The sequence below is a fragment of the Panthera uncia genome, chromosome X (genome assembly GCF_023721935.1).
Source record: "Panthera uncia isolate 11264 chromosome X, Puncia_PCG_1.0, whole genome shotgun sequence".
Lineage (NCBI taxonomy): Eukaryota > Metazoa > Chordata > Mammalia > Carnivora > Felidae > Panthera > Panthera uncia.
The window spans coordinates 12,532,074-12,557,843 of NC_064817.1; the positions used below are offsets into that span (position 1 = coordinate 12,532,074).

Below are 25,770 nucleotides of genomic sequence, written 5' to 3' on the forward strand. Positions count from 1 at the left end.
TTCATATTAGAGCCAAGATGTAGCATGGCCTTCTAAAGAGTTAGCGTCACAAGTCTCTTTATGTCATGTACGCTTTAGAAGTCCAAATTCATGCTTGTTTCCTTTGGCTCAAGTCTTTTTCCTCGGGATTTTCTGAGAAAAATTAAAATACAGGAGGAAAATTGGCCAGCAGTTTTATGTCCACATGCCTGTTCTTCTGGGTTGTCTTCAAAATATGTATTCCCATTGATTTCTCCTGTAAAATTCAAATTGAGACAAATTGGTTTAATTCCTGTGTGCCTATGTTTTACTGGGCTGAAGACTAAACAAACAGTGAAATAGTAGAGCCTGGAAGAAAAATTCGTAAAACTTTTTTTTATAGTTCAATTTTGAAGAATAACAGTATGCCCTCCCTAATTGTAACCTGACATACTGAATGTGGACTAAGACTAATTTTCTCTCGAGAAATAAGGTGTGTAATTGAAATATACTTGTACAAATTCAGACATCATTTCTGATTGGTTGGTAAAAGCTTTATTGAAAGCACAATATTGTAGATAGAGCAAATTAATGTTGACAACATGACTTAAAAAAAAAATAAGCAGAAACCCACATTGACCATTTGCTGACCTTACCCGCTGCTTAAGTGACTTTCTTCACAATGTATGCGAATAATTAGACAAATACAGATGGTAGCTCTTAGGAGTGTTTTTATTTTCTTTTAACCTTTTTATTTTGCAGAATTTCAAGTACGGATACAGCTAGGGTGGCTAGTATAATGAATCCCTATGTACCTCTTACACAGCACCAGTGATTTTGTTTTGTCTATATATACTCTGTCAGCGCAGATGAGTTTGAAGCCATTACCAGATCCTTTCATTTGAAAATGTTTCAGGATGTATCTTGAATGATAAGAAAGACCTCTTTTAAAAACATAACTGCAATTCATGGGCACACATTAAAAAAAATGCAAAACATGTTTCCTTAATGTCCCCAAGTCTCTGTTTCCCTGGTTGTCTCACCAGTGCCTTAAAAATGGTTGAATTTGTTCAAGGTCAGAGGGGTTCATATATTGCAGCTAGGTGATGCCTCTTTTAAAAATCAACTTTATTGAGATTAGCATACCATAAAATTCACTCCTGTAAAGTGTACAGTTCGGTGGTTTTAGTGTTTACAGAATATATTCACAATCTAAATTTAGAACGCTTTCATTACCTCCCAACAAACCACCTGCTTATTAGCAATTATTCCCCACTCCTTCTCTCCCTCCCAGCCCTCCATAATGACTAAACTACTTTTTCTCTCTATAGTTTTGCCTATTTTGGGCTTTTCCTATAAATGAAATCATATAATGTGTGGTCTTTTGTGTGTGACTTCTTTCACTTAGCATAATATTTTTAAGGTTTATCCAGGTTGTACTGTGTGCTAGAACTTCATTGAACTTCACTGCTGTTTATGGCTGAATAATTTCCACTGTGTAGATATACTACATTTTATTTATTCATCAGTTGACGGGCATTTGATTTGGGTTGTTTCCACTTGGCGATTAAGAATAATGCTGCTGTGAACATTTGTGTGCACTTTTTTGGTGTGTGGATGTATGTTTTGATTTCTCTTAAATGTATAGCCTGGGGTGGAATTGCTGGACCATATGGTAACTCTGTGTTTAATCATCGGAAGACCAGTCAGACTGTGTTGCACGGTGCCTGCATCGTTTTGCGTTGCCACCAGCAGCATGTGAGGGTTCCGGTTACTCCACATCCTCACCGACACTTATTGTTTGTCTTTTGATTACAGCCATCCTAGTCATGCCAGATGGGCTGAGACTCCAAGAGGGAGGGCCTCAGGCCCCTTGCCATGAGGGTCTCTTGGCTTTGGGCGAGAAAGAGTTCAGGAGCGGGCTGTTTAGAGAAAGAGACACAAATTTATTAAGTATAGAAGTAAGAAAGGAGCTACTTCACAGACAAAATAGCTGTCTCTTCTCTCAGGTGAGGAAGAGGACCCCCCTGCCTTTGCATCTAAGAAAGTGTTTTATGTGTTTTTAAATTAGTTGACTATATAAGAAGGGGCTTACTCTTTAGCTTTGGGTTTATCATTTACACTGAGTGGTTAGTTTTTCCATTGTCTTACGGTTGTGAAATTACCCACAGGGAGCAATTTTAGGAATGTCTGGCCTTTGTGGCTTTTACTGCCAGAGGGAGTAGGGTCTTATGGTCTCCCAGGAGTCAGATCTTGTGACTCTCTTTATTACCTGCTGACTTTTAGGTTAAGGGTCAGCCTAAAACCACAATGGCTTTGCTTTGGTCAACTTGTCTTCCTCCCTCCTGTCTCACTAGTGGATGTGAAGTAGTATCTCTTTGTGGTTATGATTAGTATTTCCCAGATGAATAGTGACATTGAACATCTTTTCATGTTCTTATTGGCCCTTTGTAGATCTTGTTTGGGGGAAATGTCTATTCACATCCTTTGCCATTTTAAATAAATACTGAATGGTAGGAGTTCCTCCGTATAGGTATACCTCGGAAATATTGAGGGTTTGGTTCCAGACCACTGCTGTAAAGTGGATATTGCAATAAAGCAAGTCAAATAAATTTTTTGGTTTCCCAGTGCATATAAAAGTTATATTTACGCTATACTGTAGTCTGTTAAGTGTGCAATAGCATGTTATCCAAAAAAAACCCAATATACATATTTTAATTAAAAATAATTTATTGCTGTAATATGCTAACCATCTTGTGAGCTTTCTGTGAGTTGTAATCACTGATCACGGATCACCGTAACAAATATAATAATGCAAAAATTTGAAATATTGCAAGAATTACCAAAATGTGATAGAGACCCGAAGCGAGCAAAGGCTTTTGGAAAAATGGTACCAATAGGCTTGCTCAACACAAGGATGCCACAAACCTTCAATTTGTAAAAAATGCAGTATTTGCCAAGTGCAGTAAAATGAAGCATAATAAAATGGGGTATGCCTGTATTCTCGATACATTTTCCTTATCAGACTTGATTTGGAAATATTTTTTCCCAATCAATGGCTTGGCTTTTTATTTTCCTAGTGGTGTCTTTTGAAGCACATACGTTTTTAATTCTGTTGATATCCAGCTTATCTATTTTTTGTTGTTGTTGATTGTGCTTTTGGTGCCATAACTAAGAGATCGTTGCCTAATCCAAGGTCATGAAAATTTATATTTCTTCTAAGAAGGTGTATTGTTAGAATTTTATCTCATATTAGAGAGTTTATATATCTCTGTTACATTAGAGTTTTATCTCTTATCTTTAGGTCTTTGATCCATTTTGAGTTTTTGTGTTTTTGTGTATGATATGAGGTAGGTATTCAAATTTCAATTCAATTCAGATTCTTTTGCATGTTGATATCCAGTTGTCCCGGCACCATTTTTTTTTGGGGGGGGGGGGAGATTCTTTCCATGATTTAATTATTTTAGCATCCTAGTCAAAATTTAGTTTACCATGAATGTGAGGGTTTGTTTCTGGATGTTAATTTTTTTTCCACTGATTTCCACTGTCTAGTCTAAAGCCAATACCACACTGTCTTGAGTATTGTAGTAGGTTTGGAAATTAGGAAGTGGGAGTTCTCCAACTTTGTTCTTTCCAGTTTTAATTGTTAAAAAAATGCTTTTTAATGTTTATTTTTGAGAGAGAGAGAGAGAGAGAGAGAGAGAGAGAGAGCAAGCAGGGGAGGGGCAGAGAGAGAGGGAGACACAGAATCTGAAACAGGCTCCAGGCTCTGAGCTGTCAGCACAGAGCCCGCCACGGGGCTCCAACTCAGGAGCCACGAGATCATGACCTGAGCTGAAGTTGGATGCTTAACCAACTGAGCCACCCAGACGCCCCCAGTTTTAATTGTTTTGATTTCAGTTTTTAGGGATTGTGCTTTTTGAAATTTAGTTTTATACTTATATAAAATTTTTACACAGTTCTGAATTTGAATCTACAAAAATGATGAACAAAGTCTAGCTTCTGTTCCTATCCCCTCTCTTCCTTTCTTGCTCCCTTTTTAATGGTTTATCTGTTTTTAAGAGTAAAAGCAAATTCATATATGTACGTGTATGTGTATATTCTTATCTCTCATCTTTTGTTAGATAAATGATAGCATAGTATTTGTACTTCTCTCCACCTTGCTTGTTCCACTTAACTCTATGTCCTGCTGATTATTCCATAGTTGCATGTAGAGATATTTCCCATCCCCTTTTATAGTCGTGTACTATTAGATTGTGTGATATGCAATCATTTATTTAACTGGTCCTCTTTTGGGATTATTTGTAGTCTTTTGCTATGATACATATTTCCATTGTGAATAGCCCTCTGCACATGTCTTTCTTCATTTTTGTTATTTTTGTCAGTGTATCTTTGGATAGTGTGATTTTACTAGACATTGGAAAACACTCCTTCATTAGGCTTGTGCCATGTTGTCATTGCACCAACATCGTACAAGATGCTCGTTTTCCCAGTCTTGTTATCACAACATGTTTACCTACTTTTGTATTTTCCCTCCATTTGATAGACAAGAAATCCTGTGTTTGGTTCAAATTTATAGAACTCTTATGAAGAATATTGAATTTTTAAAAATATGGTTAAGAGTCAATTGGGATGCCTGGCTGGCTTAGTTGGTAGAGTGTGTGACTTGATCTTGGGGCCGTGAGTTCAAGCCCCAGCTTGGGGTAGAGTTTACTTAAAAAAAAAAAAAAAAGAGCCAATTAGATTCTATTTCTGTGAACTGTCATAGCTCTACCTGTTTTTACATTGTGTTATTGGTCTTTATTTTTTAAAGGTGTATATCTATTCAGTATGTTAACATTTTATCACTGATATATCAATGCTATATATAGCTGTGTGTGTGTGTGTGTGTGTGTGTGTGTGTTTTAACTGGGCTTAGAGACTCCTTGCAGTAAAAAGTCTGAATCCACATTTTGATGTTTGGTTGCTGACAGCTTTTTAAAGCCTCACCTCTCTCTCTTTTGCACCATATCAGGCTTCACAGCAGGTCTGAAAATGGCTGGAAAGGGCAAGGAAAGGAAGCTGCCTTGGGGTTTCTAAGTTGGCTGGGAGTGGGGCTGGGGTGAGGGTTCTGGTTCACTGATGGAACTTCTCTTAGCACCAAAAGAAGGGAGCACGTGGGCTCTCATCAGTTTCCTCCTCTGGCAGGCGGCAGCCAGGGCACAACTGAACTTGTTAGCTGTCAGCTTCCCGGTGGGCCCTACCTAATCTCTTCGGGACACCATGGCAGAACACCCTCTGTACTGTCTGAAGGCCAGGCCAAGTCTCTTGTTTGGGTTTGGACCTAGTGTGATTTGAAGAAAGGATATTAAGGGGGAAAAAGAAGAATGAGTTGAGGGGAGAATGTCTTTATATCTATAAAATAGCTGGTAAATAGGCTTTCAAGACATTTCTTGCAAATGTTTGACACAAGGTGGCTACGTCGATGGCCAACAATCCTATGTCAGCATTATTTCCAGGATGCTTTTGGGGAGAAAGCTCATTGGTTAGTAGGGCACTTTGCCTTTGATCCATAATAATCTATCAAAGGAAAATAAGTCTGCTTTAGGGTACATTATAATCCATTGTTTTAAAAAAATTTTTTTTTCAACGTTTATTTATTTTTGGGACAGAGAGAGACAGAGCATGAACGGGGGAGGGGCAGAGAGAGAGGGAGACACAGAATCTCAAACAGGCTCCAGGCTCTGAGCCATCAGCCCAGAGCCTGACGCGGGGCTCGAACTCACGGACCGTGAGATCGTGACCTGGCTGAAGTCGGACGCTTAACCGACTGCGCCACCCAGGCGCCCCTATAATCCATTGTTTTAAGGCCAATTAGAAGCCTTGAGATTGCCAAGGACTTTTGACTTTATTGGCTTAGAGCTTGAGGCTTTGATTTAACTGTTCTTTGTGTTAGAATTGAGGCCTTTGAATTTTGAAACTGGTCTGAGAGCTGAAACCATAAAAATTTCTGTCTCAATAAGGATGCGTCTAACATTAAGTGCAGTTGGGACCTGGAGCAGTATAACATGTAAAATGGAATTACCCGATTTCAACTGATACTGGTAAATTTGTGATGAATAAAGAAAGTAGCAAGAGGTTTCTGGAAGTTTCTCAAAGAGCCACCAAGAGATCTTAAATCTCACCAAAGTCTTTACCAAAATGTCTGTTTTATCTTTGTGTGATGAGATTAATGGTGTTAATTTTCTTCTTTTTGCTCTGTTTTATTTTTTTTTAAGTTTATTTATTTTGAGAGGGAGGGTGGAGCGGGGAGAGAGAGAAGAGGAGAGGAGAGGAGAGAAAGAGAGAGAGGAAGTATCCCAAGCAGGCTTTGCGCTGTCAGTGCAGAGACCGACACAGGGCTCCATCTCATGAACTGTGAGATTCTGACCTGAGCTGAAATCGAGAGCCGGACACTTAACAAACTGAGCGACCAGGGCGCCCCTAATTTATATGTTCTTTTAAAAGCTGTTAATATGTTGTTTTTAGTCATATGATTTATAGTTGCTTTGATGAATAAGTGTTATGTTTGTTGTTATATGGTAGGAATTGCTGAATGAAACAATGGTGATTCATTTACATGTAACTATAAAAGCTGCTCTAGATGAGTAATTAATGATTTATTTAAACAGTGGCTTTCTTGGCAGGTTCTGTGGCCAAGAACTTCTTCACCAAATCAAAGCTTTCCATTCCAGAACTCTCCTACATATGGTAAGTACAATTAATGCCATATAGTATCATACTGTCATTACATACCCATCCCTTAGTTTCTACTTTTGCATTTGGAAAGTCTTATCTTTTGAATATTTTTTATTTTTTATTTTTATGTATTTTTTAAATGAATTTATTTTATTAAAAAAAATTTTTTTTAACGTTTATTTATTTTTGAGACAGAGAGAGAGCATGAACGGGGGAGGGGCAGAGAGAGAGGGAGACACAGAATCCGAAGCAGGCTCCAGGCTCCAGGCTCCGAGCTGTCAGCCCAGAGCCCGACGCGGGGCTCGAACTCACGGACTGTGAGATCGTGACCTGAGCCGAAGTCGGACGCTCAACCGACTGAGCCACCCAGGCGCCCCTAAATGAATTTATTTTAAAGAGCATCTTCCCTTGGGGTGTTTCACCAATTCCCATTCCTATTTATTTACTTACTTATTTATTTATTTTAATTTACATCCAAGTTAGTTAGCACATAGTGCAGTAATAATTTCAGGAGTAGAACCCAGTGATTCATCCCCTATGCATAACACCCACTGCTCATCCCAACAAGTACCCTCCCTAATGCCTCTTGCCCATTTAGCCCATCTCCCCATCCAGAACCCTTCCAGCAACCCTCAGTTCTCTGTATTTTAGAGTCTCTTCTGTTTTGTCCCCCTCCCTGTTTTTATATTATTTTTGCTTCCTTTTCCTTATGTGCATCTGTTTTGTAACTTAAATTCCACATATGAGTGAAGTCATAGGATATTTGTCTTTCTCTGACTAGTTTCGCTTAGCATAACACACTAATTCCATCCACGTTGTTGCAAATGGCAAGATTTCATTCTTTTCGATTGCCGAGTAATATTCCATCATTTATATACCATGTCTTCTTTATCCTTGCATGTTTTTTTTCAACAGACTTAGAGAGTGAATGGAACTTAAGATTTTTGTTGCTGTGAAGATTAACTTGTATGAGAAGCATAATGATCAGTGTCTGGCACATAGTCTGCATTGTAACTATTAGCTGTTATTTAAAAATGAATTTCCCAATTATTATCCTCCTCTAGATGCCTTTCCTGTCTAAACAATTGTGTGGGCCCATGAGCATTTCCGTCTCGTGAATTGTATTTCTGGATGTTTCTGTTCAATATGATGCAAGTAACCAGAGGATCTCGAAAAGCTATTCTTAATGATATCTTATGAGGCCAGGTGAACAGAAGGCCCACAAATGTTTTGGAATTAAGTCAAATTTGGCTCTTCTGGCTGCCTCCGAGCTTCACAAATTTGGCTGGTGTGTATCAGCTGGGCCCCCATTCAGATGTGCGGCTGTGGTGTGCCCTGCACCTTGCTGCCACGCAGGCCGCAGCCGGGCTCCGGAAGGGCCGTGTGGGGACGGTCCAGATGGCCGGTTTGCGTGGACGAAAACGCTTGCTGCCTGTCTAAACTCCCAGCTGTGTGTGGGCTCTTCTTCCTCAAGCCTGGGTGGGAGACCGTGCTGCTGTAGATATATAATTAAAACACTGGAATATTTATGTAAGACTTTTTTCATGAGGATTTATAGAAATCGTGGTAGGACTTAAAATTGCCGGTCGTGTTTTGTGCGTTTTATTGGAAAACTATTGCAATAACATTTGTGCATGCCAATGTATCTGGGATCCTGAGCTGGATTTAGGTTCTTCAGCGGTATATTCTAGCATAATTTTTCTTTTTTACGACAAGCCTTATATTAGATTTTAAAGCTAGGGGAAAAAAAGAAATTATCATTTTGAAAAGAATACACTCTGTTTTTGGCAGAATTCCCAGTTTTAACATTATTGGCATGAGGCCTCCTATCTTTTTGTTGAGACATATCTGCAAAAGCTGAATGGTATTCTCTCCACCCAGCGTTTGAAACAGTTCCCTGACTTCTCACCTGGGGTGGGGGTGGGGGGGGCTGCTCCTTCAGGGCTGGCTCATTCTAAATATTTGAGGGGAGGAGGCTGTGAATGGTCCAAAGGAAAGTTAGGGAGCTTACCTTCTGTACTTGTTTGGAATAGTGACACCTTGCCAGCGCAGGTTTATATCCTATCTCTTTACTTGTCCCAGCACAAATATGGCATCTCTGTACATCTACGAGCCTAGTTGAGCTTATGGTGTCTTACTTTGGCAAATGGGTTTGTTTTGGGCTGAGTAAATAGGTCTGTGCCTTTCAGTGGGAAACAATGACTGAAGCAGAGATAAGCCTTTTCAAGACTCTTCCTTTCTGCCTTGCTGTCTTATCTGCTTCCAGCCTTCCCAAGTTGCTAGTTTTATCTGAAAACCTAATTTAACCAGTGTTTATTGAACTTACTTGTATTTTCCCAGGAGGGAATTCTCAAGCAAATTTTTTGGTACAACATTTATGTGACTTAAAAACTTTAAGGTTTTTCCTTAAAGCTGGAAACCCAAGTGCTTATTTGTGGGCCCGGGTACGTGTATAACGTCTGGGACAACGACACAGGCCGAGGTCAGCCCTTCCTTCGACTACTGTGGGCACCGGGTCTGGAGCTCTTCATGCTGCCCGGTTATCGAACGACTCTCAAACCAACTGGCCTCATTTTCCTTTTCGTGCTCTAGTGTCTTGTCTCATGTGCTCGGTGTTGTAAAACAGACCTCCCGCAGAACCCAAGGAGTGTAAAGTCTTGTTTACAAAGGGCCACTGGTGCCAGCGCTCTTGATCAGCATTTGTCCTCCAAGTGCCGCCTGAGATTTCATAGGAGTTTGGGGACTTTGCAGGGCCACCCCCAGCGACCTTGGGAGTTGTGTTTGCATGTACGAGGCTGAGTAACTTTTCCTCTAAGCCCCGTGTTAGGTACTTGTGACATGTTGTATTTAGGGAACTGAGTGATGCTGACTGTGATGGAGCCCTGACCCTGCCTGAGTTCTGTGCTGCGTTTCATCTCATTGTGGCCCGGAAAAACGGCTACCCGCTGCCAGAGGGCCTGCCTCCAACTCTGCAGACAGAGTACCTGCAAGCAGGTAAGGCCTCGTCATAAATCCTAAACCTTGGGCATTTTCCATCCAGACGTTATAAGAACCTTTTGTGCCTTAAGGTGGTATCCAGGTACTTTGCAGAGTCCTTTGTATCTAAAGTAACTGTCCTTTAACTGATATTAGACTCTCACATCTTATAATATGAGTAATAGGGAGGATGTGGGTAAAGTGTGAGTTATCTGTTACTCCTATTCTGGTGCTCTCTGGGTGGATTTGAATCAGTCCCTTACCCTTTTGTGAAAATTACCGAGTAGGCAAGCACTAAACCTCTCAGCTGATACAAAATGAACAGGAACATCTTTCTGTAGAGCCAAGTTCTGATTTGGCATCTTTAGGTACACCCCAGTGTCCCCAAGTGGCTTGGGGCAATGGAATAGAACTCTTATACCTAATGAAGAAGTTAAAAATTACATGCCATGAAATGTGCCGAGTGCCGTAATCTCAATGTACTCTTGATGAAGTTTTACATCTGCATATACCCATGTAGCTGCAATCAGATAAAGATAGAAAATCCCACCACACCACAAGGTTGGAATAGAGCTCTTTGTCTTTCTCCTTAATAAAGCTATTACCCCCAAACCCTTTTGATAAGAAAGAGTCATGGTGAGTCTAACATTTTTATCCATTCTTTTGGAAGACTGGAAAATTAAGTGTCTCTTGCCCTTTTCAAAGGCAGTGGGCAATGATACAATTTCTGTTACTCAGAGAAGTATAGCTTCCATTGAAAGGGTCCAGAAACAACTGGTACTGTCAGTAACCTTTCTTTAGGGAAGGTCTCTTAAACACATGAGAGCTAGTCATGGATGATTATTGGCAGGAAGGAGCAATGTCTAAAGAAACTGTGATTAGTCATTAATAGAGTGTAAATTTTGTGGTTAGATCTAGTAAAGGCCCTAGATTATCATGTCTTGTCCCCTCATAACAACACTATATTCAAAGTGGCCAATGACTAATCTAAGTCAGTCTTGGGTTCTCTGACTTTTAAATAAAAAGTTTGTCATTTTCTGTATTTGGTAGTGAGGGGGTCAAGGCCCAACCAAAGGGAAGAGAGCAAGTATGTGGCTGGTGCCAATGGCACGTAAACATGTGGGGGAAGAGTGACCCATTATTCTGGGATCTTTCCCAAATGCCTCATAAAATGTATGCACGGGAGCGTTCAAAGAGTAGAGACTACTACTCATTTAAGAGCTTAGACTTTGCTAATAGCAGCTGCTTTCTGACCGCAGCAGGCCGTATACCCTTCCTTCCAGGCTGGGGGAGACCCTCATGGGTCCCCAGGAACTAGTTTGCAGCTGGGCACCGTGACACGCTGCTCCATTTCCTCTTTGGTGTCTCTCTCTCTCTCTCTCTCTTTTCCTTTTTCTCTTTGTTTCTTTTGGATTGAGGCAAAGAAGCACTAACAATCTCGGCAACTGCACAAGTTTCATAACCAAGTCAGTACAGGGTCATCCAGGAGCCCCTTCTCCTGAGAGCAGGGCCACATGGGACTTTGTCTCTCTCTAATGTGAACAGCTAACCAGAGGGCCAAGGTCTGCTCCAGGGCTATTTAGTTATATTTAATACATCACTGTTGCCTATTGTCAGCCCTGGGGAGAGTCCTGGGTAGCTTTATCTCCCGTGCCCACACTTAGCTTTCTGTTTTTGGGTCTTGATTAATGCTGTTGTATTGTTGTGATGCCCTCTGGCCATGGAACCTATGCCAGGTGTCGGGACTCCTTGTTTGACAAGTCACTTTGTAGATAACCAAGTGTTTCACAGACTGTTTCAAAAGTCACTAATAAAAAATTTTTTTTTACCTCGCCCCCCTACCCCCAGGTACAAAAATATTTTATTTTATTTTATTTTATTTTATTTTATTTTATTTTATTTATTGTTTGGCCCACCTTTAATTAATTAATTAATTGTCAAGTTGGGTAACATACAGTGTATACAGTGTGCTCTTGGTTTCAGGGGTAGATTCCCGTGACTCATCGCTTACATACCACAGCCAGTGCTCATCCCAACAAGTGCCCTCCTCCATGCCCATCTCCCATTTTCCCCTCTCCCCCGAGTGGCTAAAATTAACAACTCAGCAAACAACAGGTGCTGGTGAGGATGTGAAGAAACGGGAACCCTCCTGCCCTGGTGGTGGGAATCACTAATAAAAATTAAAAAAATCTGAAAGCCCTGAGCAAAAAGTGTGTTAACGGAAGTCAAGTTGCATTTTGATTCCTTTATTGCTGCAAATGACTGCTTTTGTCTTGCTTATGGGGGGGGGTGGAGTCTGTAAAATAGAGTGCCAGTCAAGAGGCACCTTCCTTTCGTTTGGAATGAAGCCCCTTGTTTGTTCCTGGTCTTTGGTGGAGGCTGTCAACACATATTTATACAGCAACAACTGAGGAATCCATGACATACCCTTTAATTAAACAAAGACTTCACATCATTTCCAGGGCTTGTGGGATTAATCATAAATAATAATTATATAGTTCTAACAAAAAACCTGAGAGATCTCTTAAAGCCTCATCAGGCTCAGTGATGGTATATTTTAGGCAAACCCTGAGGGTTTTAGCAGTTAACTTTTTAATGCTTTATCACTCATGCTTATCTTTATATACAGCTCAAGAAAATGGCCAGAACTGTCTAGGTTTTCTCTGTGCTTTTAGACTTTGCAAAATATGAGGGATTCTGTTCATTTTGGTGGTTCATTTTTATGGTATCCCACCTGTTTCTTTTTAATGTTTATTATTTTTGAGAGAGAGAGAGAGAGAGAGAAAGAGAAAGAGAAAGAGACAGACAGCAAGCAGCGAAGGGGCAGAGAGAGAGGGAGACACAGAATCTGAAGCAAGCTCCAGGCTCTGAGCTGTCAACACAGAGCTCGACGTGGGGCTCGAACTCACAGACCGCAATATCATGATCTGAGCTGTAGCTGGCCGCCCAACCGACTGAGCCACCCAGGGGCCCCATCCCACCTGGCTTTTTTAAAAGCTTAGTTCCTGTTCCAACTTTTTTTCTGATTAGCCTACATTCAGTCTTTTACAAAAATGTAATCCAGTTTTCAACAAGGTTGGTGAAGAGTATAAATTTGGTTGATACCATCATGCATTTACAATTACACAAGCTTGTTTTCAGTAAAATAATGAAACAAACTGTTGTGTCTGAGTTTTTCCCTAACAGTGAAAATGAAAGGGCACCGTTGGAAGGAAAAGTTGGTTATTTGATAGCTTACCCGTGGGCCTTTTGATATTTTCCTGTCTGGGTGACTGGGTGGATTCTGGTATAGATTTTTACTGTAGAGTTTGTTAAAAATAATTATGTGAGAGGCACTGTGTTATTCTTTGTGGTCAGAATGCTGCATTCAGAAGAGTGTTCCTACTGTCATGGAACTTGCTGGCAGTTAGAGGATCGATGTTAAATAAACTCACATACTTGTAAATTGGAGGCAGTGGTAGGTGCTGTGAAGGGGAAGTTCAGCTGCAGCAAGAGGGTGCGTCACCTCAGGGAAGGCTTCCTTAAATATTTGAGCTGACATGTGAAGGGTGAGCTAAGGGCTGTGTAGGTGAAGGAGGGGGAAGAGTAGGCTGTGGGCAGAGGGGACAACAGATCTGCAGAGGCCCTGAGAGGCGGCTTGGAGCGTCGGAGGCATGGAGACTTGAGGCCACAGTGGCTGGAGTGCAAGGAGCCGGGCCTGGAGGGGCTGAGGATGAGGCTGAAAGGGCAGGTAGGGAACAAATCACTGGCAATGACGTTGATGGGTTTTAAGCAGGGAAGTGCCCCAATCAGATTTGCTGTTGGAAATGATCGTGCTGGTTGCTGACTGGAGAGCAGGTTTTGAGGAGCAAGGGTGCAAACTGAAAGACCAGGTTACTGGAGCAGTCCAGCCAGGACCCCAGGGCCTGTCACTAGGGAGGTGACAAGTGGAGTTGGAGAGATAAGGACAGGCTAGAAAGAGATTTAGTAGTTAATGATGGCATTTGTAGTTTTTGAAAGCGTTACCTTTTTACATAGCAAGACCCGCTCATGATAAAGCTTTAGTCGTGTAATTCTACTCAGATCACTGATTGGTAAGCTAGAAACAGAAATCTCATCTTGGTTAAACCTGCTCTTGTGGCCAGATAGCAGAATGGTACTTGGAAAGTTGTTTTGCTGAGTTTTTACCAAGGAAATGAGACCCCCTAGTTTAGTCAGACAAATCGCCAGGGCCCACGGTTTGCCCTACCTGATATCAGTGAAATTCAAACCAGAGTAAGAAAATGAACAATTTAAGGTGCTTGTACTTAACTGTACAAGTTGAGTAGCTGTTAGTCATGGCCAGTACTTTACTGCAGAGGGAAGTTGGCATTTCAGACGCTGGTGGAGGTGGGAGGGTGAGAAAGGATTAAAAACAATGTCAATCCATTTTGATGTTTGAGTCAAAAATTTTTTTAAACACAGCATTAAAATTTTGATTTCTTAACAGCTGGTCTTGACAAATTTGTAGCTTCTGGCCATTGTCTGCCATGATCTTCTTTTCCTCCTTGGGATATTGACCAATTTTCTGGTTGAGACATTTCCTTCCTAATTACTTGGTGACAAAGTGGTGAAACAGAATCTGCTTCCCAGAATTGGTGTGTTGAGTATCAGTTTACCAAGTAGCACGATCCACTCAGCTCTCCAGCTAACCTAACAGCCTCTGTCACTGTTCTGTGTTCGAAGAAGCCCATAATGTGATTCTTCTTTCCTTGTAACTCAGCAAGAACTTGTGCTCTTATTTTTGTTATTCTGCTAAACGAAAGAAATGGATATTTTAGAAAGTCTTCTGGGGCACCTGTCATTGCAAGATCTTGTCTATTTCCAACAACAGTAGCTAAAATGAAGTATTTCCATAGTTAATGTTTATAGCGTTAAGACTCTCCCCATAGTTGGTGCCATTTAAAAATTGTGCTGGTAGCATAGTTAAAACTTCAGTATTGTGATAGCGAGGGTCACTGCTATGTTACAACGTAAATGCTAAAAGCATGTACCTTCCAGCAGGACTGCCGGCAGTTCAAGTTCCTGCTCTTCCATTTACCAGCTATATGACCTTGAGTAAGTTGCTTAGCTTCCCTGCTCCTCAGATGCATCACATGTAAAATGGGGAGGCAGAAATAGTATGTTGTATATGTAAGGAACTTAAAATACTACCTCCTCGTGATTAGTGCCATAACTAGTATGTCAGTGCTGGCTGATTTATTGTAATATTTAACAGGCACGGAAAAGCTGATAAGAAACAATGCCTGCTATGAATATAGTATATGTTCTTATGTATTCTTTTTGCTTTTTCTTAGCTTTTCCTAAGCCCAAGCGGGAGTGTGCATTATTTGATTCTTATTCTGAGTCAATGCCTGCAAACCAACAACCCCGTGACTTGAATCGGATGGAGGTAAAAGGTCCTCATATGTTAATAAATAAGGGTGTGTGTGGAATTAAATCCATAAGCGTATGTTCTTTATAAACTCCTGAAAATCCACTTTCATAACATTTTCTCATCATGCTGTGTACTTACGTTGAGGCTCAACCTTTCAAATCTAGACACCAGATATAGCTTATAATTATTTGTTTTCTTTTCTCCCTAGAACTAGATTTAGTTAAATAAGCAAAGTAATCTCTTGACCTTCTAGGGATGAAATTTAGGTATAGAAAAACTAAGCCAGAAGAATGCGAGCCAAGTTGTTTATTTTAACCAAGCTTTAATTTTGATGTTTATTTATTTTTGAGAAAGAGAGCGTGAGTGAGTGGGGGAGGAGCAGAGAGAGAGGGAGACACAGAATCCAAAGCAGGGTCCAGGCTCTGAGCTGTCAGCACAGAGTCCGACATGGGGCTCGAACCCACGAACCATGAAATCATGACCTGAGCTGAAGTCGGACGCTTAACTGACTGAGTCACCCAAGCGCACCCCCCCCCCCGAAGCTTTAATTTTGAAGTAAACATTGTAAAGTTGTATTTTTAGTAGTTGAGTATGAATAAGATCTAACGGACCAGAACAGTTTTGAGAGGAAGTTTGAGAACTGTGTAAAAGGACCCCAAGTCACATTTAAAGCTACCTTCTCCCTCAGTTTTTAGCGTTTAGACCACATGAAGACTGGTTTGGATTATCTCAAGAGAAACCTGTAGAATTCCTACAATGTTGGGCCTTGATGTTGTTGGGGCCTAGCCACATGCATAGTGGTCCTTAGGTATGCATCAATAAGTAGGAGTCATCGTAGTTATTGTTAATATCAGCACAGTCTTCATCATCATCATCGCCATTATGATTGCTGTGATGACAGCTTATGACATCTGTTCCCATCCTAAAAAAAAACAACTCTGGAAATGTGTAATAAATGGAGGTTTATTCATAGGCTGCTATCGTCCTCAGACCCCGGTTAAAAGTGTTGCAAGATGATGGAAGTCAGAGGCAGGATGCAGGACCATTTGTTTAATTTCTTGCAACTGTGTGTGATTTCTTCTTTTCCGTGGGGCTCTCAGGCAAAAATCTGTGCTGCATTGGCATCCTCTGCTCCTCTGTGAGGGAACTGGCCTGCTTCTGCAGTGCTTCCTCTGATAACACCTCTCTTGGCCTCTCTGCTACTCTTTATTCAAGTCATGGCCTCTGTTACTTTCCTCAACAGATCTCTACTCGAGGGAAAAAGGTATAAAGTGGTATCAGGAGTGATAGATGTGCATTTGAAGAGTTTTAGCTTTTTACATTTCTTATTTTGCAGAATGCATATGACGGAGAGGCAAGTAGACTAGTTAGCCACTTTTCACGGCGTCTGTGAACTCGGGGGCTGCTGGCAGTGCCCGGAGGCTTGTGTAGTTGCCTTGCTTTTGTTTGTTGGCTATGGGTCCCCCTGCTTGTGTAAACTTATGAGGTCGTTAGGTGTTTTATTAAAAAATGTCATAAGCTCTTATTATTTCTAGAATGCACTCAGGTGGTCTCTGCCCTTCCAACAGAAATAATGCTGTGTTTTAGAGAAATTAATTACTGGCTCGTGTTGCTTTCCCCCACGTAGTCATTTATCATCTTTCTAAAAGGAAAGGAGCAAATATACAGTTAGCTGTGAAGTCTATAAATGCAGATGCTTTCAAACACACACTCTGATGTCCTTGATGACATTTTTGATGTTCAACTTTATGGACGTGATGTGCAGCTAGTTTTATGTTACATACTTTTCTATACTTTAACTGACTCTTTTGGTGGGGGTGGGGGTGATTAAAAAGTCTTTGCTTTGCCCTGTCCAAACGAGAGCAAACCAACAACAACAAAAACTCTTTCCCAACAAAATCGTTATATTCCAGAGTGGAGTGCTTTTAGATAATGACGTAATATACAGAATTCACGGCCAAAGTAATGAGGTTAATAGATGCTTTGGCCATTCAAGAAGTATACGTCAAATTTAAGTAGCTAATGATTAAATATTCCAGTTTCTTCTATTTCATTCATTGTTCTTTCTACCAGTTTTTTTTGATCTCTCATGAATGCATGCGTGGGATTTAAATAGCTCTTGGGACTAGCCCTGTGAGGAATGGGTCCATACAGGTGTTGGTGCCATGGAGAAAGCTGTAACTGATTCAGGTCGTGAGAAGTTTGCTCAGTAGTACAGATCAGATCTCCAGACAGCAGAGCTGTAACCATGTACTCGTTTCCTTCAGGAATTAAAGATAAATTTCAGGTAAAGTCCTCTTTAGTATGCTTCTTAAAGTTTTATTTTATTATTATTATTAATTTTTTTTTTATTTTTGAGAGATAGAAAAAGTGTGAGGGGGGAGGGGCAGAGAGAGAGAGAGAGAGAGAGAGAGAGAGAGACAGGCAGAATCTCAAGCAGGCTCCAGACTGTCAGCACGGAGCCCGACGTGGGCTTCGAACCCATGGACTGCAAGATGATGACCTGAGTGAAAGTTGGATGCTTAATCGACTGAGCCACCCAGGCACCCCATAGCAGTGCTTCTTAGATTACTGGATTTTTCTCTTCTAAGCAGCTTTACTAAAATACAATTCACATAATATACTTATCTAAACTGTACAATCCGATGGTTTTTACTGTATTAACAGAGTTGTGCAGCCATCAGTACAGTCTAATTTTAGAACATTTTTCATCACCTCAGAGAAGAAAGCCCATACTCATTAGCAGTCACTCACTATTCCCTCCTCCCCCAGCCTTTGGTAATGAGTAATCTCTTTTCTGTCTCTGAGTTTGCCTGTTGTGGACATTTCATATAGAGTCATACAATATCTGGTTTTTCTGGGACTGCCTTCTTTCCTGTAGTATGTTTTATTTTTTTATTATTATTTTTTTAAAGTTTTTTTTAATTTATTTTTGAGACAGAGAGAGACAGAGCATGAACAGGGGAGGAGCAGAGAGAGAGGGAGACACAGAATCTGAAACAGGCTCCAGGCTCTGAGCTGTCAGCACAGAGCCTGACGTGGGGCTCGAACTCACGGACCACAAGATCGTGACCTGAGCCGAAGTCGGCCGCTTAACCGACCGAGCCACCCAGGCGCCCCTCTTGTAGTATGTTTTAAAGTTCATGTCGTAGCGTGTATCAGCGCTTCATTCCTTTTCATTGCTGAGTAGTAGTCCATCGTGTGGATCTGCCACGTTTGTCCATTCTTCAGCTCATGGACGTTTGGCTTGTTTCCACCTTGGGGCTGTGAGGAAAAAATGCTACTGTGAACATTCATGGACCAATTTTTGTGTGAACGTGATGTTTGGAGTTCCCTTGGGTGCTTACCTAGGAGTGGAACTGTGTGTCATATTGTAACTTGTGTTCAACTTTTTGAGATACTGCCAAAATGCTTTCCCAAGCACCTACGGTATTTTACATTCATCTACCAGTAATGTGTGAGGCGTCCTATTGCTCTATGTCCCTGCTAACGCTTTTTATTGCCTTTTTTATTTTTGCCACCTTAGTGGGAGTGAAGTGGTATTGATTTTTCGTGCTTTTGGTTTAAATTTCCTGATGACTACTGATGCTGAGCATCTTTTATTGTGCTTATTAGTTATTTGTATATCTTCCTTGGTGAAATGTCTATTCAGATCCTTTGTCCATTTATAAATTTGGTTATTATTGAGTTGTGTTTGTACATTCTGAATGTAGGTCCCTTATTAGATACATAATTGGCAAGTATTTTCTGTCTTTGGTTGTTCTTTCTTTCTTTCTTTTTTTAAATTCAAGTTAGTTAACATATAGTGTAGTATTGGTTTCAGGAGTAGAACCCAGTGATTCATCTCTTACCTACGACACCCAGTGCTCTCATCCCAACAGTGCCTTCATTCATTTAACACACCCCCACCCCTCCAGCAACCTTTAGTTTGTTCTCTGTATTTTAGAGTCTCTTATGGTTTGCCTCCCTCTCTGTTTTTATCTTATTTTTCCTTCCCTTCCCCTATGGTCATCTATTTTGTTTCTCAAATTCCACAGATGAGTGAAGTCCTATGATACTTGTTTTTCTCTGCCTGACTTATTTATTTCACTTAGCATAATACCCTCTAGTTCCATCCACGTTGTTGCAAATGGCAAGATTTCATTCTTTTTCATTGCTGAGTAGTATTCCATTGTATATATAAACCACATCTTCTTTATCCATTCATCTGTCAATGGACATTTGGGCTCTTTCCATACTTTGGCTGTTGTTGAAAGCGCTGCTTTAAACATTGGGGTGCATGTGCCCCTTCGAATCAGCATTTTTATATCCTTTGGATAAATACTTAGTAGTGCAATTGATGGGTGGTAGGGTAGTTCTATTTATAATTTTTTGAGGAACCTTCATCCTGTTTTCCAGAGTGGTGACACCTACCTGTGTGTCTTCCCACCAGCAGTACAAAAGGGTTTGCCTTTTTCTGCATCCTCGCCAACATTGGTTGTTTTCCTGAGTTGTTAATGTTAGCTATTCTGACAGGTGTGAGGTAGTATTTCTTTGTTTTTTTTCCTTTCTTGAGAGTGTCCTCTGCAACACAAGTGTTTTTTATTTTAATGAGGTCCAGTTTGTTTGTTTTTTTCTTTTGTTGCTTGTGCTTTTGGTGTCCTAGCTAAGAAACCACTGCCTAGCAGAAGCTCACAAAGACTTAGTCCTATATGTGGCCTTCCAGGAGTTGTATAGTTCTAGGTCTCACATTCAGGTTCGTGATCCAGTCCGAGTTCATTATTGCATATGCCGTGAGGAAGAGGTCCACCTTCATTCTTTTGTATATTCTTTTCGCATCACTTATTAAAAAGACAACTCCCCCGCCCCCAATTGTTTTGTACCTTTGTTGAAAATCAGTTGACAAATGTGAGGGTTTATTTATGGATTCCCGGTTCTGTTCCATTGAGCTACATGGATGTCGTAATGCTAGTACCACACTGTCTTGATGACTGTAACTTTGTGTTAAGTTTGGAAATTGAGAAGTCTCAGTCTTTCAGTTTTCTTCTTTTGTTGTTCTTCCTTTTAAAGAATATTTTTGCTCTTTTGGGTCCCTTGCATTTCTGTATGAAATTTAGGACAAGCTGTTCAAATTCTGCAAAAAAGCGAAGAAGGATTGCACTGAATCTGTAGATGAATTTGGGGAGTATTGCCATCTTAACAATATCGAGTCTTCTGACCTGTGAGCATGGGATGTCTTTCCATTTCTTTAGGCTTTAAAAATTTCTTTCAAAGGTGGTTGTTTTGGAGAACTTTTTATATGTTCTACTCCTAAATCATTTTCTTCTACCTAGGTATCTAGTTTATAATCCAGGTGGGAGAAGAAAATGAAAGAAAGGCACTGTTAAGATACATTCTCTGTTCTGTTGGAGACAGTAGACTTTGAATAGGAAATTCTATCTGGAGGCTTCATGGTAATGCCAAGAATGACCTGCCTGAGGATTGTTAAATCCTAGATCAGGTTACCGCCAAGCAGCACTGAACTGCATTCTTTAAAGCAGTTGAAAAACACAAGTATTGCTTATCTCACTGGGGTTGTTCAGATTCTGAAAGGCAAACCAGTGAACCTTCTGGAGCACCAGATTGCTCCAAGATTTACTCTGCTTCCTATAAGTTTTATTTGATTTTTCTGAATATGTTTAAAATAAAAAGAATATCAAAAGGCAGATAGTGACAAGTCTTCCTCCCATTCTGTTCCCCATCTACTGAGTCACCCTTCGATTTTTATGTATCTTTCCAGAATTTGTTTATATATAGTAAATACTAATAAATATTATTCTGTAATCTTATCTAAGGTCACAGAGTGCATATTTAGACTTTGTAAGAAATAAATTCATAGCAAGTAGATTTTAAACAAAAATTTAAAGGAATCAGTACTTGATCAATTTGGGTATTCTATCTCATTAGTATTACTGAAGACTTCCCCTAAGTGAGTTAGGAGAAAATTTTGTTCTGGTCATCAATAAAATTACCTTATTCCTTGACAAGTGAAACAGTACAGAAAGTGCAGGTTTGTTTTTGGACAGAATGGGCAAATGCTACACAGTTCTCTGGCTGAATCCCAAACCGGGTTCAGATTTAATGTGCATTCTATACATCTGCCTAAATCTGAATCATTTTTTTCCTCTGCACATGTAAATTTCTTTAAAAAATTAAAAAAAAATAATCTCTTCACGCAGGGTGGGGCTCAAACTCAAAACCCTGAGATCAAGAGTCATGGGCTCTACTGACTGAGCCAGCCAGGCGCCCCACATGTAAACCTTCAATACAAATTAACTTATACCTCCCTAGGAACCCCCCAAAATAAAAAAGTATTAGATGTCAGGGTTTACTGAAGCCAAAATATTGGCAAGATGTGTAGCTTTTAAAGCAATTTCATCATATGTACACATAATGTAATTTCCATTTCAACTTGTATAATGTATTTACTTTTCTTTTCCAAGAAGCTATCTGTTAAAGACATGGCTGACTTTCCTGTCCCAACTCAAGATGTGACTAGTGATGACAAACAAGGTATGAAAAGAATGAGTTTTCTTCCTTCAGGGACATTCTACCTGTGTTTCTTCATCCACTTCTCTTGGAATGGCTGATTTCGGGAGCATGTGGTAACAGGAACTTCCAAAGCCCCTCAACTCATTGGCCCCTTACTCACCTGTCCTGACTCTTTACTTGGAATTTGGTCATACTGATTAGGAAATGACTGGAAGCTGAAAGAATTGAGAGCGTAACATCTTGGGTTGGCAGAGGTGATCCCAGAACATCAGTACAAACGCACATTTGTATACAGGTCTAATCCTTGAGGAAGTTATCTTTCTGGAGAGAGTTTCTGTCCTTTGGATTTATCTTCTGTTACTTTGTGGATGTGAAGCTGTGTCGGGAAGCCAGCGGTAATTTGTCTGTCTTACCGGGCGAGTGAGAAGCAGCGCAGCTCAGTTTTCCATGTTAGCGCTACCGTTAAGCACAGAGATGAGTTGGCCTGGGAATATTTAGAACAGGAGGACCTCTCCCCACTCCCACCACTCCATATAATGCTTTATAATCTACCAGGTCCTTCCTCATTTACTGCCTTACTCAGTTCTCACAAAGCCAAACAGAGGCTAGTATGTTTTATCACCTAAAATTTAGAGATGAGTAAACTGAAATTCAGGCAGTAGGAGTCATTTGCTTAATAATAAAAAGAGTGGAGGTAAGAATAAAGATTTTCTGAGTCTCAGGCTAGTATTCCTTTTATTAGCTGATACTGATTTACTACCCATGAATGAGAGGCTTATCAGAAGGGACTAAAAATCAGTGAAGCTATTTCAAGTTTTGTTGTCGAGACCTGCCACCGATGCAACCTTGTACAGGAGTTAAACATGAAAAGTAAGTTTTCCATTAGGAAGCAATGATCGCTTGCTCTCTATTTAAATCTTTGCTCAGGAGAGGCAGGCAGAACTAGACATTTTTTGTAGCAGTGTGTACTCTGATCACGTTCTTTCCTAGCGGGTCTTAGCCTTGATTGTGCGTTGGAATGACGGGTCTGAAAGTACTAAAGCCCTCATCTCACTCCTGGAGAGATTCTGATGTCATTGGTCTGGATGTCAAGAATGAAAGGAGGAGATTTCTGGCGCTTCCTGGTAATACTCCTCCTAGCCACTAGAGGCGCGCTCGGTTGAAAGTTGGTAATTCAGCTATGTTCTTTGTGGGATGAGAACCTATTTCCCTACTTCAAGGGGTCTCTATTGTTTGGGTGCTGTAGCAACTTACAGAGGTTTGTAACACCATTTTCATAAGTGATGACTAGGGATTCTTTGCTTTAATATAATGTGCCTAAGAAATAAAATTTTACGGTTTTGTTTTCTTTTCTCCTCCTTTCTCTTGTTCCTTAAAAACAAAACACGTCTAGGTTTGAAAAGTACTGCGGATGAAGCCTTACCAAAGGACGTGTCTGAGGATACAGGTAGGAGAAAACAATTTTAATACATTTTTGTGTAATTGTTTTCTAATTTAAAAAACCTAACAGTGTCAGTGAGTAGAAAATTGATGGTTGTGTATGTTTCTCTCTAAATATTTGCCTTGGGTTTTATTTAATGAAACCTTTGGTTGCTTTTTATACCTGAAAAGAGGGTGGTTTTTTTATTTTATTTATTTATTTGTTTGTTTATTTATTTATTTATTTAAAAAAAATTTTTTTTTAATGTTTATTTATTTTTGAGACAGAGAGAGACAGAGCATGAACGGGGGAGGGTCAGAGAGATAGGGAGACACAGAATCTGAAACAGGTTCCAGGCTCTGAGCCATCAGCACAGAGCCCGACGCGGGGCTCGAACTCACGGACCGTGAGATCATGACCTGAGCCGAAGTCGGACGCTTAACCGACTGAGCCACCCAGGCGCCCCGGTTTTTTATTTTTAAGTTCTGAATTTAGGTTTCACCAATAGGAGCACTCAGTTTGAAGTTAGAGTCTCATTGTTACTTTTACTGTAAAATTGGAAAGACTTGGAGTTGAGAAGATTTCAGTAAGCCATTGTGGTTTCTGTGGAGTAAGGAGCTAATGAGGTAGATCAAGTGGAGGCCCACAGTTGAACTTCTCCATTTCCAAAGCAGAAATCTCCAATGTTTTCATGAAAATTCACCACCAGGAAGGCAAGTAAGTAAATGTGCTTCTACATGGAGGAGATTCCAAGGAGAAAAAGAAAAGGTGTGTTTGCCCACGTTCTTGGAGAGTCAGCACTGGGTCTGTGAACCAGGGAGATGGCCAGGCCTGTGTCCTCAGCTCTCTTGATGGGAGCCATCACTGAACTAAGATGAACCTAGTTAAAAACAAACTGGCTAGGGAGGGCGTTACTATTTGGAGCTCCGGTTATGAGGACATGAAAGAGGTTGCTGCATTCTTATTGTTCTCTCTCATAATATTTAATAAGTAAATCATGTTTGTTTGGGTTAGTTAGCTATCATCCCAAGCTTATTTGTTTAAAGTTGGAACAAAGGAGTCAATAGAACATTGAGGCTTATGCTATAGTACAGTTTTCCCCAGACACCAAGTTCATTTGAGGTTTAAAAGAGAGAGGGATAGGGGCGCCTGGGTGGCTCAGTTGGTTGGGCGTCCAACTTCAGGTCAGGTCATGATCTCACAGTTTGTGAGTTTGAGCCCCACATTGGGCTTTGTGCTGACAGCTCAGAGCCTGGAGCCTGCTTCGGATTCTTTGTCTCCCTCTCTCTCTGCCTCTCCCCAACTCGTACTCTGTCTCTCTCTCAAAAATAATAAATATTTAACAAATTAATAAAAAGAGGGATGGAGGGAGAGAAGGGAGTGGGGGAGAGAGGAGGAGGAGGGGAGAGAGTGAGAATGAATACAAATGAGAATATATGATTGATTTTAGTGAAGAGGTCTAAGAATCTGTGTTTTTAGATCGTCTGCCAGGCAGTTCCGGTGTGTAGCCTATTTTTGGAACCTTTGCCTCTAGAAGATGATATTAAGAAATAGAAAATTGTTGGGGCACCTGGGTGGCTGAGTCAGTTAAGCATCTGACTTTGGCTCACGTCATGATCTCACGGTTTGTGGGTTCAAGCCCTGCATCGGGCTCTGTGCTGACAGCTCAGAGCCTGGAGCCTGCTCCGGATTCTGTGTCTCCCTTGCTCTCTGCCCCCCCCTCCCACTCACATTCTGTCTCTCTCTCAAAAATAAAATAAAACATCAAAAAAATAAAAATAAAAAAGAAATAGAAAACTGAGTTTATAGATCAACCATGACTCCCAAAGTGGTAGGAATTCTCAAGCCTAGTTTGGGCTTTTGAAACTGATTTGGGTTCTTTCGTCAGAAAGAGAGATGCTCAGTTTGTGTAAAGACAAATGGCTGGCTGGCCTGTTAGAGAATTAAACTTTACGCTTGCCCTCTAAACCCATTTTAGGACAAATGCATGAGGTAGGTTCTTTCCAGCTTTAATTTCTGGAGCCAGAGTGGATGTACCTCAGGTTTTGTAAACTTCGTGTTGACAGTATTAATAAAAGCTATTTGATTTTGGAGAGTTAAATTGGTGCTTTTCCAACAGTCTTTGAGGCTCATAACTTCCTATTTTTTCCATGAGCATCATGTGTTCTCTGGAGCCTGAACTGTAGATGTCATTTTTAAGATTTCTTTATTGAATGGGGCACGGAGTCACCAGACAAATCCTATCAGGGTGTGCGACAGTGCGTGAAGTACATCTGAATTTGTTTCACATTCTGCCTGGGAACATGCTATGTGGTTTCTGATTCATTTTTCCCACTGCTGCCCTATCTGGAGTGGATATGAGGGAATCCCTCATCTGAAACGTATTTAATACCCCCTTTCCTGGGGAATGTTTGAATTTCCAGTGCGAGACGCTGTAGAATTTCAAGGTGGTGGTTGTCCATGCCACACGGGCAGTTTACCTCAGTTGAGTTGCTGCTTTTTAGAGAATTAAACTTTAGGCTTGCCTTTTTATCCTCTTTCAATCTTCTGGAACGATGACATGCCTGCAATGTTCTGGGAAGTTGTCCTTCTTCCCTCTTCCTAGCTAAATGAGAAGCTATGACCTACCTGCTGGCTTCGGCCTGGATTCCAGTACAACACGACCTTGCCATTTTTGCAGATGCTCATATGCCCCAAATGCTCAGTCTGACTTTCAGGAGCTTGGAAGCTGATGGACGACTGAACCGGAATAGTGTTCTCCAGCTTTTTGTGATCTGAAACCTGTGGGGACTCA

At 40.7% G+C, this 25,770-nt stretch overlaps 1 protein-coding gene across 6 annotated transcripts in view; it reads left to right on the forward strand.

Moving 5' to 3' along the window:
* REPS2 (RALBP1 associated Eps domain containing 2) overlaps positions 1-25,770 on the forward strand; it is a 213,469-nt gene that overhangs the window by 99,171 nt on the left and 88,528 nt on the right. For all 6 annotated transcript variants that reach the window (XR_007460453.1, XM_049643524.1, XM_049643519.1 and 3 more), the window contains exons 7-11: positions 6,624-6,687; positions 9,527-9,669; positions 14,967-15,061; positions 21,508-21,577; positions 22,950-23,003. Coding sequence is in view for 5 of the 6 variants with exons in the window: in XM_049643524.1 (XP_049499481.1) it covers positions 6,624-6,687; positions 9,527-9,669; positions 14,967-15,061; positions 21,508-21,577; positions 22,950-23,003 (426 nt within the window). In the remaining variant the exon portion in view is untranslated. The remainder of the gene's footprint in view (positions 1-6,623; positions 6,688-9,526; positions 9,670-14,966; positions 15,062-21,507; positions 21,578-22,949; positions 23,004-25,770) is intronic.